This window comes from Miniopterus schreibersii, assembly GCF_964146895.1.
Source record: "Miniopterus schreibersii genome assembly, chromosome: 7".
Taxonomy (NCBI): Eukaryota; Metazoa; Chordata; class Mammalia; order Chiroptera; family Miniopteridae; genus Miniopterus; species Miniopterus schreibersii.
Window position 1 is genome coordinate 15275593 of NC_138108.1, and position 18332 is coordinate 15293924.

At 41.0% G+C, this 18332-nt stretch overlaps 1 protein-coding gene across 2 annotated transcripts in view; it reads right to left on the reverse strand.

The window, feature by feature from the left end:
- SPAG16 (sperm associated antigen 16) overlaps nucleotides 1-18042 on the reverse strand; it is a 557305-nt gene extending 539263 nt beyond the window's left edge. For both annotated transcript variants that reach the window (XM_081143494.1, XM_081143495.1), the window contains exons 1-4: nucleotides 17847-18042; nucleotides 7699-7745; nucleotides 6663-6758; nucleotides 4233-4351 (exon numbers count right to left, since the gene is read on the reverse strand). In XM_081143494.1, coding sequence (XP_080999620.1) covers nucleotides 4233-4351; nucleotides 6663-6758; nucleotides 7699-7745; nucleotides 17847-17973 — 389 coding nt within the window. In that variant the 5' untranslated portion in view covers nucleotides 17974-18042. The remainder of the gene's footprint in view (nucleotides 1-4232; nucleotides 4352-6662; nucleotides 6759-7698; nucleotides 7746-17846) is intronic.
- Between the last annotated feature and the right edge of the window lie 290 nt (nucleotides 18043-18332).

Sequence of the window (18332 nt, forward strand, 5' to 3'; positions counted from 1 at the left end):
TGGTCAGGAACCAAGTGCGTCAAGTGTTGCAGGAAGAAATGAACGACAGTGACAAACGCTGAGGAGGGTGACTAAGGGGAGTACTGAGCATCGATCGCTGAATTTGGCAAGGTGAAGTCACTGAAAAAAGGTGAGTCATGAAGATGAAAGTGGAACTTGAGCACGTATGAGAGCTGGAAAGGAGGTACCAACAACAAACTCTTCCAAGGACATACGCTATAAAGCAGAGCCAAGAAGTCAAGATGAATCTAGAAACGGATATGGAGTTCAGGGTACTTTTTAATTTCTTCTTTTAATATATGACACATTATTGCACATCTGTCTGCTTATGGGAATGATCTAGCAGAGAGGGGAAAAGTTAACAATGCAGGAAAGAGAGGGGACAACTGCAGGAGCAATGCCCTTGAGCAGGCCAGAGGAGCTAGGATCTAGTAGGGAAGAGGAGGGGTGACCTCAGACAACAGTGTGTATGGTGCGGCCTCTGTGACAGATGAAACAGAATACCCGAGGACAGAGGCAGCATGTGAGCAGAGAGGGAGGCAGGAGCCGTGGCACTTCTGTTTTCTCAGTGACATAAGAAGGAACATCAGAGAAACATTTACAGATTTGTAAATAATTACAATTTTAATCATTATATGTGGAAATTAATAAACCTAAATAAAAACAATCAGCATAAAAAACATTTCAAGTAATAAAGTTATTGGTAAACAAATCTCTATAAAGCTTGCTACAGATGGGCTAAACATTAGTTTTAAAATGCTTATCAGCATTTTCATATTATAAATTTTTACTATTATTATATATTAATAATCATATGTTTTTATGTTACATATGTTATCTGAAATTTAAAAAAACAGCAAGAGAAAGGGTAAGATAATTGAATCAATACTTAGTAATATTTGCCACAATTTCTAAAACAGCAAATAGATAACCATTTAATCATAAATTCACTATTTTATCCACATTTCAGATGTGATTTATACTTATCTCAGAAGAAAAGACATAAGGATTGATTGAAGTATTGGACCATAAAGTTTTTCTGAGCATAAAATTGGTTTTCAGAAACTTGCTTTATTTAATGCAGAAAAAAATCACTAAAAAATTATTTCAATAAGAAAAAAAGTGCTAGAGAGTCCTCTAAATAAATGCTATGTAAATAAATTAGTATGTAGTAAAATAAGTAAAAATCAAACATAACACATATTAAAACATCTATATCTTAGGACATTCGAAAGTTACTTATCAACCAAAATTAATACCATCCATGTAAAAATACCAAAGATGACTTTAAACTCACTAAAACTATTATAATAGTATAAGATAATTAGTCATTTTAAACTACTAACTCTGCAAATTTCTCAGTAAAATCTGCATATTCTTACATAAGAATTTTTGGTTTTGTTTCAGGTGCATCTGTGTGTGTATTTTAAAGAAATATCCTGCTCTTCTTTGTTCCTCCTCCTCAGTCATTTATCCTTAGAATGACTGAAAACTGTCCATATGTATTAGGAACTGGAAATAAAATTTACTACCAATAGAATTTCAAATGAATTACTGCCAATAAATTTACATTAATGGTCTTCATATTCACTATAAAGTCCATAAACTAATTACAATTATGTGGAAATAGAGTAAATACACATATTTCATGGAGAAAGTGCATAGGCTTTCATAACATCTGTGTGTATACCAATAGAGTTTAAGACCCACTGCCCCAAGTGGTGACTACTATGATAGAATTTCAGTGGACGTAGAAATGCTCCAATAAGAGTAAGCATTACTTTCCCTTTGTGATGGCACTCGAGGCACAGAATATAAGACAGAAAAACAGTCATACAGATAATAAGCATCAAGTGAGAATCTTTCCTCTGTGTTCACAGAGAGAGGGGGGAAATATTTTACCAAGAAGACAAATGTGAACTCTAAATCAAAATATTCCTTAAGTTTTCTTGGTCTACAATCAAGCTAAAAAAGCACTTTTATTGACTTTTTATTTCAAGATTCCCTTGTATAATTCCACAATTCAGCATGGTGGTTAGGAGAGGAATTGACTGCCCCTTACTGGCTATGCCTGGCTGCCACTTAACTAAGGCAGATTTCCTAACCTCTCTAAGCCCATTTCCTCATCCACATAAGAGAGATACATATGACAGTGGCTTCCTGCTGTATACAGTTGTTGGGAGAAGTAAACGAGATAAAGCATGGAAACATACTGAAATAACAAATATGACACAAAGTGCAATCCTGAGTGATAAACCTTAGGTTTCATCTTCTTAAATACTTTTAAATCTTTCATATTTAATGAACACTGTATTAATTTTGGTTTAAAAATTTAAGTTATGTTAAATATTCACTTACAACCCTGCCTTCTTAAAAACATAGTACATAAATAATCTCTGTATACATATTTACAATTTTAATATATTGTAGCACAGTAAAAGTTAGCCTGACAGAACAGTCACAACATTCCTGTGTTTAACTTAATCCTGGTTGGGGGAAAAATTCTTACCACATAACACATAACCAGAAGCCAAATCCTAATCTTCTGAAAAATCAGCAATAGGTTTAAATGCTAAAGGAATAAGAACTAGTTGTGTAGGATTCATTGAGAGACAGTAATGTATACACAGCACCACACACACTTCCCACACATACTGGGCAGCATAAGGGATTTTTCAAGTGTAATTTTAGTTCTAGACTCTGGCTTTAAACCTAACCATTCCCAGAAAGTTCTAACTACACTGCTCAATTTGAGTAATTATATATTATGCCAAATTTTATTGGCCAAAAGCATCAATATTTATCTTTTTTGAAAATTACAAGGCCCAGCCGGGCAAGGCTCAGTGGTTGAGCGTCAACCTAGGATCCAGGCGATCGGGGTTCAATTCCCAGTCAGGGCACATGCCCGGGTTGTGGGCTGGATCCCCAGTCAAGGGTGTGCAGGAGGCCGCCAATCAATGACTCATCATTGATGTTTCTATCTCTCTCTCTCCCTCTCCTTTCCTCTCTCTGAAATCAACAGATATATTTAAAAAGAAAAAAGAAAATTACAGGAATATACTACTACATAATTTATAATTTCACCTACAATTAACAAAAATTAAATTAGCAATAAAAAAATCATAAATAATTGCACTATTACCTGTGATGGCATTTTTATCACCACCCAACCTTCAGCAGAGGCCAAATTGGAGATAACCAAGGATTACGTAGGAAATGAAAGAGAAAGAGAGGAAGGGAGAGGTATAGAAAGAGAAACATCAATGTGAGAAACATCAATCATGCCTCCTACACGCCCCCTCCTGGGGATCAAGCCCACAACTCGGACATGTGCTCTGACTGGGAATGGAACCCTGACCTTCTGGTTCAGGGGTCGATGCTCAACCACTGAGATACATTGGCGGGTGACCCCTATATTTAAAATTAGGATTATCCAAAAAACATTATAAACATCTTTATACATCATTATCATTCCCTCTTTCTATAATATGCAATGGCTTTTAAAGATCAAACATTTTCATATCTGATTATTTAATAATATTTTATTAAAGAACAGGACACTGAAAACATGTCTGGTGCCATTACTAACTGCAGCAAAGGAATAAAGACAGCATGCCTGCTGAAGCTTATAACCAGTAAGTTATTACAATGTTCAACTATAACAAGAAAATCTTGTCTTTAGGCATCATTTGAAAATATTCCCACTTACTTCTAAATGAAGGCAAATTTATAGAAAAAGAATCAATCATTTGTGTGAGTAGAGAAAGGCAGGACATTATACTATAAGTAAAACAAACAAAGTAGTACTGTTAGTAGGATTTTTTAATGCAGAAAATAATACCCTAATTATGCAGAAGATATTAGGAAAAGTCTTTCCTAAAATAGCTTTGTATTATATTATATAACTCCAGGAGATATTCCATTATCTTGATTTTTTAAAATCACTTATTTTTTTAATTTCAGAAAGATATTTAATATAAATTTATTTGAAACTGATATCCTGATTATGTGCATTTATGTGTTTGAGTGAGGGTGTTTGTGTGTGTGTGTGTGTGTGTGTGTGTGTGTGTGTGTGTGTGTTGTGGTGTGAGTAGTGGGGATGGAAAAGGTTTCCATCTATTTTATCCATTTTTCATAAATTGAGTGACTTCAGTCTTATAAGTGGGTTAAAAGGGTGCATGTTAAACATTGTCAGCATTTCTAGAGAACTATTTATCTACATCATTGCTTACCATTCAGATTGGAAGCAATCAAAAGTTCTGGTCATTCCCATTTTGATCAGGAAATTGCAGAGAAAGTCTTCTATTACTTCAGGTACTGCGTGCTTTGGAGGAAGAACTGTTTTCTGCTCCTGAAATTTAAATGTACAATTAATTATTTTGAAAACATCAAATCTTTGATTAATGCCACTGAGTCATTCGCTCACTTGTTCATTTTTTTCAACTACTTTTGGTGAGATGGATGCTATGGCCCTCAAAACCTAAAATATTGACTATATGACCCTTCGAGAACAAGTGTGCAAGCACCTAGACTAGGAAAATGGTGGTATTTCAGCAAGTAAGATATGAAACTAAGCCATAAAACTACAATGTCATATGATTCAGGGTATAAAATAAATCAAAGAACGAGGAGATTCTTTAAAAAAATCAACAGTATCATTGTTTTCAGACTGCATTCATTTTCTTCTCTTTGACAAGAACTTCACCTAACTGCTGATCATTGGGTAGACAGACCTAGTTTCACACACAGAAACTCAGCGGTAGACTTTTCCTTCCCACTTCTCCTCGCTACACTGGTGATGGTTACATACCAGGTTACACAGAATGCACAGAATGGTTCCACAGAAATACAGTGAGGAAAAAGAATCTTTGTTGCCCTAAAAATTTCTTTTCAAAAGTACTATATATAAGTTGGCCCTGATGTTAATGACTTGTAGGTGCTGTAACATTCAAAATACTGGTAAGTTGAAGCAAATTTTGGAGTTACAGAAAATTCCTGAAATGACAGGGTTTTAAAATAATTTTCAAAACACTTGAGCAGAATAATTTAGAACCCCTTTTCTAATATTACTTTTAAAAGATATTATATAACAATGTTGATTATATTCAGGATCCTATATAAGACATCATGAGAGATGCTAAAGTAGTATGCTTGCTTTCAAGTCTTTGCACTGCAGTGGAAAATTATATAGAATTGCTAGGTGAGAGCATAATACAGCTGGAGCAAACATTCATGAAACGATAATAAATACTTCCTTAGAATTTTGGGTCAGTAAATTGGAATATGATGTTTTATAGCATCAGAGGGATGATGGTTGAAGGAATCAGGAACACAGGAGGAAAAAACAGAGAGAATATACCTACTTTAGTTCCTTTTTTTTAAAATATATCTTTACTGATTTCAGAGAGAGGAAGGGAGAGGGAGAGAGGGAAACATCAATGATGAGAGAGTCATTGATTGGCTGCCTCCTGCATGCCCCCTACTGGGGATCGAGCCCACAACCCGGGCATATGCCCTGACGGGGAATCGAACCTCAATCTCCTGGATCCTAGGTTGATGCTCAACCACTGAGCCACGCCCAGCCAGGCCCTACTTTAGTTTCTTAAGATGCTTGTGGGCTGTTGTTTATATGTATGTATATTGGTATGTATGGTTACAATACACCTGGTAGATTCATGCTCTCTTTGTTTGTTTTTTAATTTATCTTTATTTTTGAAAGTATTATAGACATCCCCTTTTTCCCCCCTGCATTGATCCCCTCCACTCGGCATCCACCCTGGCACCGCCCCAGGTCTTCTCCACACAATTGTCTGTGTCCACAGGTCACACATATATGCACCCAAGTTCCTTGATTAATCTCTCCCTCCTCGACTCCTCCTCCCTGCCTTGCCTCTGAGATTCCTCCAACTGCTCCATGGTTCTATATCTCTGTACCTATTTTGTTCATCAGTTTATTTTGTTCATTAGATTCATGCCCTCTTAAATGTCTTCTTCCTCTCTTCCTAAATACATCTGATACACATACTAACAATTCTACATAATCTTCCACTGCACTTTGTTTTTTAATCCTCACCTGAGGATATTTTTTCATTGCTTTTCAGAGTGAGGGTGGGGCGGGGGAGACAGAGAGAGAGGGAGACATCGATTGGTTGCCATCATTGTATGTACTTTTAACTGGTCAATTATAATCAGAAAGCATCCCCCACCATACTCTTTAGTGAAATTAGTTCATAAGCCTCACAAGGAAAAACTATCATAACATATTAAGCATTCCCTGTGAGCTAAGTATTTCCATGGGGGAAAAAACAGAGAATGCTTACAAAGCAGATGGTAGAATCTATATACAATATCAAATTCTGTACATGAGTGTTACAAATCCTTGGTTTAATCTCCAGTGATATTAAATAGGCAGAGTTCTGAGGGATAGTGTCATTTATTGCAAAGTCATGCAAGAGTGACCACGATGTGGAAAATGACAAACCATAGAAGAGTAAATATGACTATTTACCTAAAGTGAAGGTTTGATGATAGAGAAATAGAAGTGAAAAGTACATAACAGGTAACAGGGCTGCATTTAGTAAGTGAAGTACTTGAAATGTAAACAGCTTTCAAAACGTCACATAAAAAGTTATCACTGCTATGGTTGTGCTCAAAATTCTCACCAAAATTTGAGTATCTGTAACCTGTTCTTGAACCATCTGAATTGCTTTTGCCAGATCCTCTTCACCTTCTGGGATGCTAAAATTGTCATCTGGTATCTAAATCACAGAGAAAGAGAATTGGAAGGGTTAGCAAGAAAATAAAAACACAGTATTTCATTTCAGGACTGATTTTTCCTCACAAAACAAAGGATCAAAGAAATATATTTTATGTAAGACACCATGTAATTTTGAAGATCTATGAAAAATGAATAAATAACAAGCAGGAAGCTCTGATTTTCTTTTAAACATCACTCACTGTCACTTCTACTAAACTCGGTATTAGCTTATGGGCAACTGCTTTTATCTATAAAGACAAATGTAGACTAACAACTGTGCTGAAAGAAATGTTAGGCCATCTAAATGCCACTATTGTCTCCTCATCCCAGATTTTTCTCCCCCATTACTTTTTCTTAACTACTACCAGCAACTGCAAATCTCTATTAAATAAATAAATAAAACTCACTGGCTAAATGTTAAATCTTGGAAGAATGTAACCAAATCTAATTATGATATTAATGATAGCTAACACTTATTACATGCTTCTTATGTGCTTATCACAGTTTTAAGCCCTTTACAATTATTTAACTCATTCAGTAATTTCATGTGGTAAGTATCAACATTGTCTCCATTATACCAGCAGCAATAAAAAGCTGATATTCTGTGTTTGTCCTGTTTCTTGCTTGCCCAGACCAAAAATTATCAGGCTTGCATCCACACAGTTTCATTCACAGCTTCTGCCTTCTAGGAGAGCCTCTATCCTCCAAGTCTCAGCAGTAAGGATGGGTCCCACTGGAACCGTGAATGAAAGGAAAGGTTTGAGACAATAAGCACATTAGACAGAAGTATAGTTAAGCTGGAAGGAAGTATAGGATCTGCACTCCAGCTAGGTAGTAGAATTTTCACAGCTCAAACTAGTAACTGTTAAGGAATAAATAAATAAATATTTCTCAAGAACAGCCATAATGAATTTACAGAGTACCCAAAATAAACAAATTACCTCTTCATATTCATAATCATCTTCAGATGCTTCAGTTATGGTGACCTCTGAACATCTTGTCAAGTTTAAATCTCAAAATATATGGAATAAAATTATGATATTTAAAATTGATTTGACCTTGAAATACAGTGTTAGATCTAATTATCTCACCAATATGGTGAGATAACACATTTTGAAGTTTACATCAATGAAAGTTATTTAAATCTCCACTTTTTTCTTATATGTATTTCACAATTTTAAAATTAAATTCTCTTCTCAGGAAAGGAAGCCCAATTTTCAAGCAAATATAAACTATACAGTAATCATAATTCAGTAGTTCATAAATTATCAAGAAATAAGCATTAAAATATCAGAAATGATTCTAATAAAAATGCTAACAGCATTGAGACTTTAAAAATTATAAGTTACTCTAATTATAAATGAAAACTTCAACAGTTATTTTGTTGATTGGTAGATTTACTTTTTTCTTCAAATGTACAGGCTTTCTTATGCCAAGTTTAAAAGGTATGAAATTAAACACTTTAATGAACAGTAATTGTTATGAAAATCAAACATGAGATTAGCCTAGTTTTCGTTTTGCTGCTGGTTATAAGAAATTGTCTCTGCTATTCTGTCTTCCAAGAGTTAGCTGAAGGTGTACATAACAACTTATGTTGTTTGTAGCAAGAACTGATAACACAGAGTATTTAATAGAAGTCGGATGCTGTCCTAAGGGTTTTCCATGTATGTATTAACTCATTTCACCCTCAGTCTATCTAGGAGGCTGGGACCATCATTATCTCCACTTTACAGATCAGGACTCAAAGGTATAAGACTGCACAGCTAGGACCTAACAAAGCTGGGGATAAGCCCCAGAAGGTCTGCTTTCACTATGCTATACTACCTCTCCTGTTATTCTGTATGGGTTTTCTGTGCATATAAATACTTGAGGTGTTTGCCAGTTACTTTCCACATAGTTCTACACCTCTAAGGTCAGGTAATACATTCTTGTTACTCAGCCCCATCATAAGAAATAACTCTTTCGTGTTTGCCTTATTATTTGAGGAGATGCTTAAACCTAGTTCAGTTATAACCAACCCTCAGGAACCAGGTACCTGTCAAAGGGCCAGTATTTTATTGTCAAAAGTGAGTGTCTCTCCCAATAATATGATGAAAAGTATTTTAGGCTAAAAAATAACTAAAAGTAGACTAAGCAACTGCAAAAAAAAAGTTGCATATCTGCAGTCCATCCCCTAACCTTCAACTCACCTTATTGAGTACCAGCAGTGAAGTACCTACCTTACTAACATCCTACTTAAAATACTTCCAAATTTGTCCAATGAATGCTCTTTTGTAAAGCCACTCTGATACTTTAGGGTATTTATGATAGAACCTCATTTCTAGGTTCCAGAGTCAGTATTCTTTTTTTTTTTTTTTACTTATTGCTGAATAGCAAACTCCCAAAAATGTTGGGTTTAAAAAACAATAAGCATCCATTATCTCAGTTTCTGTGATCAAGAATTCAGTAGTGGCTTAGCTAGAGAATTCTGATTTAGGGTCACACGTGAGGTCTCAGCAGAGATGGCAGCCAGGGTTGTAGTCACCTGAAGGCTTAACTGAGGCAACAGGTTTGCTTCATGAAGGTTCACTGACACTGTGGGCTGGAGGACTCATCCTCTGCATGTGGGTCTCTCCACAGGCTTCTTAAGCCTCCTCAAGCTGGCTAACTCCAGAAAACGCAAGCTAAGAAACTGGGAGCCACAGGATCTTTCATGAACAGCCTTGGAAGTCACAGATCATCGTTTATTCAACACCCTATCAGCTACACAGGTCACCCTACTCAGTATGAAGGCACCATACAAGAGCATTCACACCAGGAGGTGGGGACAACTGGGCATCATTTTGTAGGCTGGCTAATATACTGCCGTACCGGGCTTCAAGAGTATTAAAGGAGTTGACATATATAAGTCACTTAGAGCAGTGCGCGGCTTACGGTAAAGGCCGTACACAGTGTGTGTTGTTATCTTCCCAGTTCTGGAGGAGTCGAGTACCTGCGGAGAAATCCTCATAGTCTCCACGGCCCAGTTCCCCCTCGTGCTAAGGTAAATGGATGGAGACATTGTAAACCCTCCTCCTTCTACATTTACAGTCATTGACACACTTTCACTTAATGAGAAAACTCCCCGAGTATCAGATACGGAAAGTCAGCCTTCTTTTTCTACTTTTATTGTTTACACCATTACAAATGTCTCCATTTTCTGCCTTTGCCCCCCTCCACCCAGCCCTCAAACTCCTTTCCCTCTGGCCATCACCACACCCTTATGCACACATGCTCTTTGGCTAATCCCTTCACCTTCTTTCATCCAGTCCCCCCTCCTCCCCTCTGACAACTGTCGGTCTGTACCATGTACCCACGCCTCTGTTTCTATTTTGTTGACCAGTTTATTTTGTTCATTATATTCCACATATTACTGAGATCATATGGTGCTTGTCTTTCTCTGGCTGGCTTATTTCACTTAGCATAATAATCTCTAGGTCCATCCATGCTGTCGCAAAAGCTAAGAGTCAGCCTCTTTTTTTATGAAAAAGTATGCTCCCTTCTAAGAGACAATTACTAGAAATCAATTTTGTAAGCAATCACCTGTCATTAAGTCTCCAGAAAAGCAATGCCGTCCTTCATTACTGTTCATACCATAAAAAAATTTCACAGAAAAAGTAAATATTCTATAATGATCTAGATAGACTTGATAACTGTAAATAAACCAACTGCTGACAAGATTATTGGCGGGAAGAAAGGTGAAAGCAAAGGTTGTCAAATACAGCAATAGTAGAGGAAAAAAGCGATTTGTTCTAATAGCTTTGGAAATACTAACACCTGTACATTCTACCCAGAAAATAGTCTACACAATGGATTTTAATCACTAGTCAAGTATTGTTTCCACACAATCAAAGGAGACTAAGAAAAAATAACTACCATTTTGTAAAGCTTGAAAAAGTATTGTCACATGGAACATAACCATATTTATTCTCATAACAATCTTGTGAGATTGAATGGCACAGATATAGCTATCTCCAAATTGAAAAAAGAAGAAACTGAATCAAAGAGATTAATAAATTTGTCCAAAATCACATAGCTATGAGTGACAAAGACAAGTTTCTTGAATATAAATGTCAAGAATTGTTTGCTACACCACACTATTTCTACAGTGACGCAATAGGAATATGCACTTTTTGCCAATATCCCAGGTAATAAACTCTCACCTATTTGTTTTCCAAACTCTTCAGAATTATAGTACCAACAGCTAAATCAAATCATTTAAATAGCTCAAGATGAAGACCTTAGAGGAGGGAGAAGCATGAAAGGTCTGCAGACCCAAAGATTAAATTAACCAAGGGCAAGAGATTGAGACAAAGGTCAGGAAAAGGGCAAATGCTTGAAACAGGAGCTGGTACCCTCCTTGACTGACTTTCATCATCCACAGCATGACTTGAACAGAAAACCTCAGCTGCAACTCAGGAGCAACTCAGTTGAAATGTGATGCTGCCGTGTTGCTGAAGAAATAAATGTACTTTGGCATGTATGTTGGTATGCATCTATCTGGATAGCTGGCTAGCAACACATGGACAGATGCACGGACAAATCCCAAAATGATTTTGTGACAGTTTACAAATATGCATACATTACAAAATATAAAAATAAATGAATATGGAAATTTGAAGAGAAAGGGAAATAGCAGAAATAAGATCAAGGTAAAGATGCAGTACATGCCATAGGTGTCATAATTTTGTTAAACATAAGCCACAGGTTTGACTCTAAGCTTCCCAGTAATCAGGGTAAAAAGGGAAATATAACCAGATACCAATTCAATATCCATTCAGTGAAAACAGGAGTTTCTCAGCAGATATACAGCAATTTCTAGTTTCAAAGCATGAATAAATTATACTCCCAGTTTCTCATGAAGCAGACACTGTGGGTTGAACAGATACCAATCCCCTTGGCCCTCAGGACAGCCAGAAAGACAGTGCGAAGCAGAATCTGACAGAATAATATGTGTGGAAAGCACTACTTTAGAAGCAGAATGGCCAGAGTGGAAGTAGACTATTCATCAGAATTGCCCAAAGGATATAAAACCTTTACTGTGGTTCTACTTTTCCTGGGAAACTTTAGCATCTGTAATCTAATCTCTTAGGTGAGCCTATTCTCCAGGAAATGTCCATAAAATGAAGCTGGTCACAATTATCATGCAGTTATCCTTCCACTGCAGAATAATAAGCTGGCATCTGGCTTAAAATTAGTTTCTTAATGCCAAGCTGACTCCGAGCCCTTACAAAACTCCCTTCCCTTTATCTACCTAGCATTCCTTCAAAGAACATCACCGAACTCCTGTTCTGAAATTCATTGTTTTCCACCATGTTCCTCTCAGACCTGGCACTTATCTTTCTGGCTGTTTGAATTTGACTTGACACTACTGTGCCTGGTTTCCTAGTCTGCTCTTGCAGAGGGGTCTGCGGCTCCCCTTTCCTCCCTGTTCTGCAACCGCAGCTCATAATACCGCCTACTCCCAAGCCAGGCTCTGTGTCCTAGAGTCACAGCCTAGACCCATACCAGGGTCCCACTCCTCCACATCTCCGCTGGCCTGGAAGGAATTTAATAGTACTTGTGAGTTCGCGGAGTATGAATCAGTTCTCTGGTACTAAGTCACCATGGATGAACTAATTGGTACTTTTTGTACTAGCAGAATCTTCACCAGATCCTGACTGTCTAGATCCTATCAGAAAGTAGGCCAATATCCACCCACACTGTATGACCAGGGAGCCCTAAACCCATCACAGTGCTACGGAAGACACAACTGCAAGAAGCCTCAGAGAAGTATTTCAGCTGGTCTAACGGAGAAGAGCTGGAGGTGTCAGGTGGTATGATGCTGTCATAAACAAGGTTCTGCAGCTGGACCACAGCCAGAAAGAAACAATTTTCAGACACAGCAGCACACAAAGTTCCTCACACGCTAGTCTCCTCCACTACTACATTTATAGGTAGTGATCACTGCCAGCAGCAGCATCTTTATAAAGAACTGGAGTGAAGCATACAGCTAATTGTATTTTACATGATTTCCCAAAGCTGCTATAGCCAGAAATTGCTTTGTAATCTTTGCCATCACCACAGAGCCAATGTACACAGAGGCAATCTAAATTCTAGGCTGGATCCTCCATAATCAACATTTTACTTACTAAATTGAAATAAAAGTACTGTAAATAGTAAACATCATGTGAAGTCATGTTCCCTTTCTTAGGAATTCCAGCTTAAATTAAGTTAACTGAATAATGTAAACCAAAGATGGGAAATAAGTAGCAGGTTTGCTGCCACTTCCCCCATTGTTGTTTGCTTCCTGCAGTCTTTCCCACTGAGTCTTCATTAGGCCTCAGAATTCTTATTAACACCACCTACCAGGAAGCCACCACCATTTCAATTGCATTGCCGAGAATGGAAACATGCTGGCCACCCTTGCCCTAGACAGCTACTGCACATCTTCCACCTCAGACAACGGAAAATACGTTTCTTTGGACATATAAGACTCATAGTTCTCAGAGTGGGTAGCAGTGTAAGTTTTCCAATTTGTAAGCCAGTAGACACAAAGATATCGACTCTACATATTGTACCTCTGAAAATATAAAGGTGAAAGGCTAAGATACTTGTAAACAGCCCTGCTATTCCTATTACAGCTCTTACTAGCAGCACCTGTGAGCTTGCTAGCACTAAAGAATCTCAGCCCTGACCTGAACTTACTGAATTAGAAGCTTCATTTAAATACCCTTAGCTTTAATTCATACATTAAAGTCTGCCTGAACTACAGGACACAGAAAAAAACACAATTTCTCTCTCTAAATAGCCTATGACTTTCCTGCATGTAAAATTCAGCACTCTGGGCTTAGCAACATGCCTCTAGGTCTAGATTCTACATTCAGATTGTCTATCGTTTTTGACTACATGTAGTGTGCAACTAAGTACCCATGGGCAAATTCGGTTCTCCAGGGGTACTAAGAAATACACAACTTGAGCACATAATAATTATTAAGGATTTCGCAATATCTCCTTACTTAATACTATAAACATTCCAGAGAAGTAACAAAACAGAGGGAGGGAAATTAAAAACGTTAAAAGAAGAAAATATTTTTTAAATGACAGAAGTCAATATTTATTAAACAAAGTTATCGATGAACATTACACTATTGCAATGAAGGATTGGCTAGGGGTGTCACTTAAAAAGACAAGCATCCATCTCAGATGGATATCAGTTTAACCTGATCACCGTATTTCAGGGTCTGGAATCCTTAATTTCACATTTTCAGAAACAGTTTGCAGCTGCCTCAAAGGACTGGCTTAACTCACTCAATCCTCAGAACCTGCTGTTCAGACATTGCTGTTGGGCCAGACGCCACCTTTCAGTGGCCAGCATATTTATGTCCACTGTCTAAGGAGCCAAAATCTTAGTGTTAGAATACCTAGAAAGATGACAGAATAATCAAAAGCTAGGTAGGGGAGCAGAGAATCGGTGCAAAGGGAAGTGATTATAACACCACTTTGTGGGCCTCACCTTCCTAGTCATGTATTCCATGACTCTTCCTTGAACAAGGTATTTCTCTTGACAGATAGCAAAATATCAGTTAAACATTAGCTTTCTTAGCACAACTCATCCCTGCCTGCATCTCCCAACTGGAATTGGGCATTCCCAAATGTCTACAGCTACACATTAATAGGCAGCCCATCATCACTACAGCAACTGAAAACCTCACCCAAGTTGTATTGATTTCTAATAGAGGATTCATTAACAAAAAACAACCAACCTTCTTTACAAATTCTACAGACACCTACTTGACCCTTTACAGGTCACTTAAAATCTAGCCTTATATTCTACAATGCTGCAAATTCCTTTTTCATGAAGTCTCCAGAGGATTGATGCACTCCATGACCAGATCTCTTAAAGCTCTGGCAATAGCTTTAGAACTACGTCATGTATGTATGTACCTCATCTTTTGGAAGTTTAAAACATAAAAACAATGATATTGTGAAGTGGTTCAGAAGAGAAACAGGTGGCACTACTACAGCTAGGAGTTATAAGGGAGGGGTATCGCAGGGATTAGAAATCTTTTTCCTGAACACATTCTCTAAACTGTTGTAAATCATGCAGGGACTTTATTAATGAAGCCACTCCCTACCCCATGACGGATCCTGGCTATGTTTCTGGTTTGGGGCACATTAATGTGTACATGTTCTTTATGTCTAAACGTTTAAAAGCAAAGAAAAGGCTGATTTCCTGGAGAATTTGAGTAAATATCTTTCAAAGCCTTGCTCAATATTGATATCTTGTTGTCTAGTGTTCTAGGAGCATCTGTTCAGTCATAAATAAAGGAAGTCCAACACTAAATGCAGATTAGAAGTGATATGGTGTACGTGCAAAGTAGAGAACATCAGATTTCTGATTCATTTGTGCATATCATAACTTTTATTTATCCACTGCAAGAGCTCAATTAAATGACCTGAGAGCTAAAGACTTTAAACCCAAGAAAGTCTCACTCCAACAACTATCATAATTGCCTTAAGAAACAATGTCAAATAACATTATACAGTCAACTCTTAATTATGCGTGTTACACGAGCCCAGGGATACAAGGATAATTCGCATTCAGGAGTAATCCCCAAACCTAAGAGTTAAAGTCTCTCCCATGACTAACCCTTACCTGAATGTTGCATTGAATATAGAAAAACTGAGTGGTTAAATGTTTAGCTTTGTTATCCCCTGACTACTCTGGTTGAAACCCAAAATAGTACTCAGTCAAGCAGAGAGAGAAGAAAAGCAAAGGGCCTAAATAATTCACAAACTAGATAATAAAATTCTGAAAAGTTGGAGTTGCTTATATTTGCAAATGTGACTATTAAGAGAAGTCTTTACGACAGGCTTTGGGTCAAGTGCTATGTACTGGCAGTTGTGACTCGGGATTGCCCCTGCCAATTGAGAAAACATGACTTTCATTGCTGAAAGTTGTGCTATCCTGGAGTCCCACCATTTATGGGACTCCAATGTTAGCAAGAAGTTACCTCATTGTGTGTCTCATGTTAACAATTAAACTATGTGTTACAGAAATCATTTTAACGCAGACAAAAATGTTGATGCCTGGTTATCACTCAGTAGCAAGGACAGTGGGTAACTTTATACGTGATGTAGACAGCTCTGAAAGAAATGTTGACTTATTTTTTAATTTAAAAAGAACTATTACTAAAAAAGCTTGACAGTGCTATAAAAACAGAAATATAAAGCTTCACTTAAGATGCTAAAGCACCCACAAATCAGTTTCCAACTCTTCAAACTTATATACTTGGAAAAATCATGCTTGCCTCAAGTAAAATACCATTTATTTTCTTTGATCTCTTTAACGAAGTTGCTGAAAGCTCCCCGGAGCTGGGACAGGTACCGAGCCGGGTCAGGCAGGCGGACCAGCCGCCGGAGCTCACAGCCGGGCCGCGGCCGGGTCAGGCAGGCGGACCAGCCGCCGGAGCTCACAGACGGGCCGTGGCCAGGTCAGGCAGGCGGACCAGCCGCCGGAGCTCACAGACGGGGCGCCGCCGGGTCAGGCAGGTGGACCAGCCGCCGGAGCTCACAGACGGGCCGCCGCCGGGTCAGGCAGGTGGACCAGCCGCCGGAGCTCACAGCCGGGCCGTGGCCGGGTCAGGCAGGTGGACCAGCCGCCGGAGCTCACAGCCGGGCCGCGGCCGGGTCAGGCAGGTGGACCAGCCGCCGGAGCTCACAGCCGGGCCGTGGCCGGGTCAGGCAGGTGGACCAGCCGCCGGAGCTCACAGACGGGGCGCCGCCGGGTCAGGCAGGTGGACCAGCCGCCGGAGCTCACAGCCGGGCCGTGGCCGGGTCAGGCAGGTGGACCAGCCGCCGGAGCTCACAGACGGGGCGCCGCCGGGTCAGGCAGGCGGACCAGCCGCCGGAGCTCACAGACGGCCCGTGGCCGGGTCAGGCAGGTGGACCAGCCGCCGGAGCTCACAGACGGGGCGCCGCCGGGTCAGGCAGGTGGACCAGCCGCCGGAGCTCACAGACGGGCCGTGGCCGGGTCAGGCAGGTGGACCAGCCGCCGGAGCTCACAGACGGGCCGTGGCCGGGTCAGGCAGGTGGACCAGCCGCCGGAGCTCACAGACGGGGCGCCGCCGGGTCAGGCAGGTGGACCAGCCGCCGGAGCTCACAGCCGGGCCGTGGCCGGGTCAGGCAGGTGGACCAGCCGCCGGAGCTCACAGACGGGGCGCCGCCGGGTCAGGCAGGTGGACCAGCCGCCGGAGCTCACAGCCGGGCCGCGGCCGGGTCAGGCAGGCGGACCAGCCGCCGGAGCTCACAGCCGGGCCGTGGCCGGGTCAGGCAGGTGGACCAGCCGCCGGAGCTCACAGCCGGGCCGTGGCCGGGTCAGGCAGGTGGACCAGCCGCCGGAGCTCACAGCCGGGCCGCGGCCGGGTCCCTGAGTCCGGGAACCAGAGCTGGAGTGACTCTAGCGGGACAAACCTAACAAGGCAGATTTTGGAGTTTCCTTGATGCCTTTGAGAATAAAACAGATAACTCATCTCCGTCCTACCTGCCTGAATAGGGATCTTCTTCTCACGAACCCTCCCCCTCTCGGCAGGACAAATCATCTACATGCCTAGAGGAGTGGAGCTGAGAAGGTTTTGGGGTTTGGGTTTTTTTACTATTCACCAGAGAGTGTTTTACTGGTTTTAGAGAGAGGAAGGGAGAGAAAGAGAGAGAGAGATCAATGGAAGAGAGGAACATGGACGGCGGCCTCCCCTACGTGCCCCACCGGGGATGGGAGTTCTAAAGTTTTTCACAAGAAATAAAAGCGAGTGTTCCGAAAGCTCGGGGCTGCTTCAGGAAGACCGCCGCGCCAGAAGGCCGGCTGGGCCGGCGCGCTGGCCACCTTCACACCCCGCTTTGTCCAGAGTTGACTCAGTGGTAGCTACGCCCGGGGTTTGGGGGCAGAGACGCCGCCTTGAGGTCCAACAAGCGCCTCGGCCGGCTCGGCGGCCCCGAGCCTCAAGGGCGCCCCCCAGTGGGGAGCCGGGCTCTCGCCCCTGACACCGTTACAGCGGCCGGCACCGGGGCCGCGCCTACACGGGAAGGATACGCTCCAGGTAGTAGGTGCCCTCGGCGGCCACCGCGTCCGCGGCGTCCCCGGCTGCCGGCACGCCCCCGCCCAGGGCTTCTTCCAGAACCCACAGGGGCGAGATGCGCGTCCCTTCCGGAGCGGCCATCGAGGAGCTTCGGGCCGCGGCCCCGCCGGCCCACCGCGTCCGTAGGAACGACGTCGAAGACGCTCGCCAACGACCCCACGCAGCTCTCGCGAGAGCCCGACACTCCCTCACTCCTCCCACCAGGCCAGCTCCGGGGCGGAAGGGCTGCCCCTGTGATACCAGCGGGAACTCGCTGAGCTTCCCGGGTTACCACGGCAACGTCGTTGCCTAGTTACCCTGAGAGTTCCGACGCCGCTCCTGGAGTGCGCAAGATACGATGCCAAAAACAGCCGGCTTGGATTACACACATTTTCTCATCGAGGCAGCTTGGTTTTCTTTAGGTTTGACGCTAGCATTTGTTTCTCTCTTTACTTTCTTCC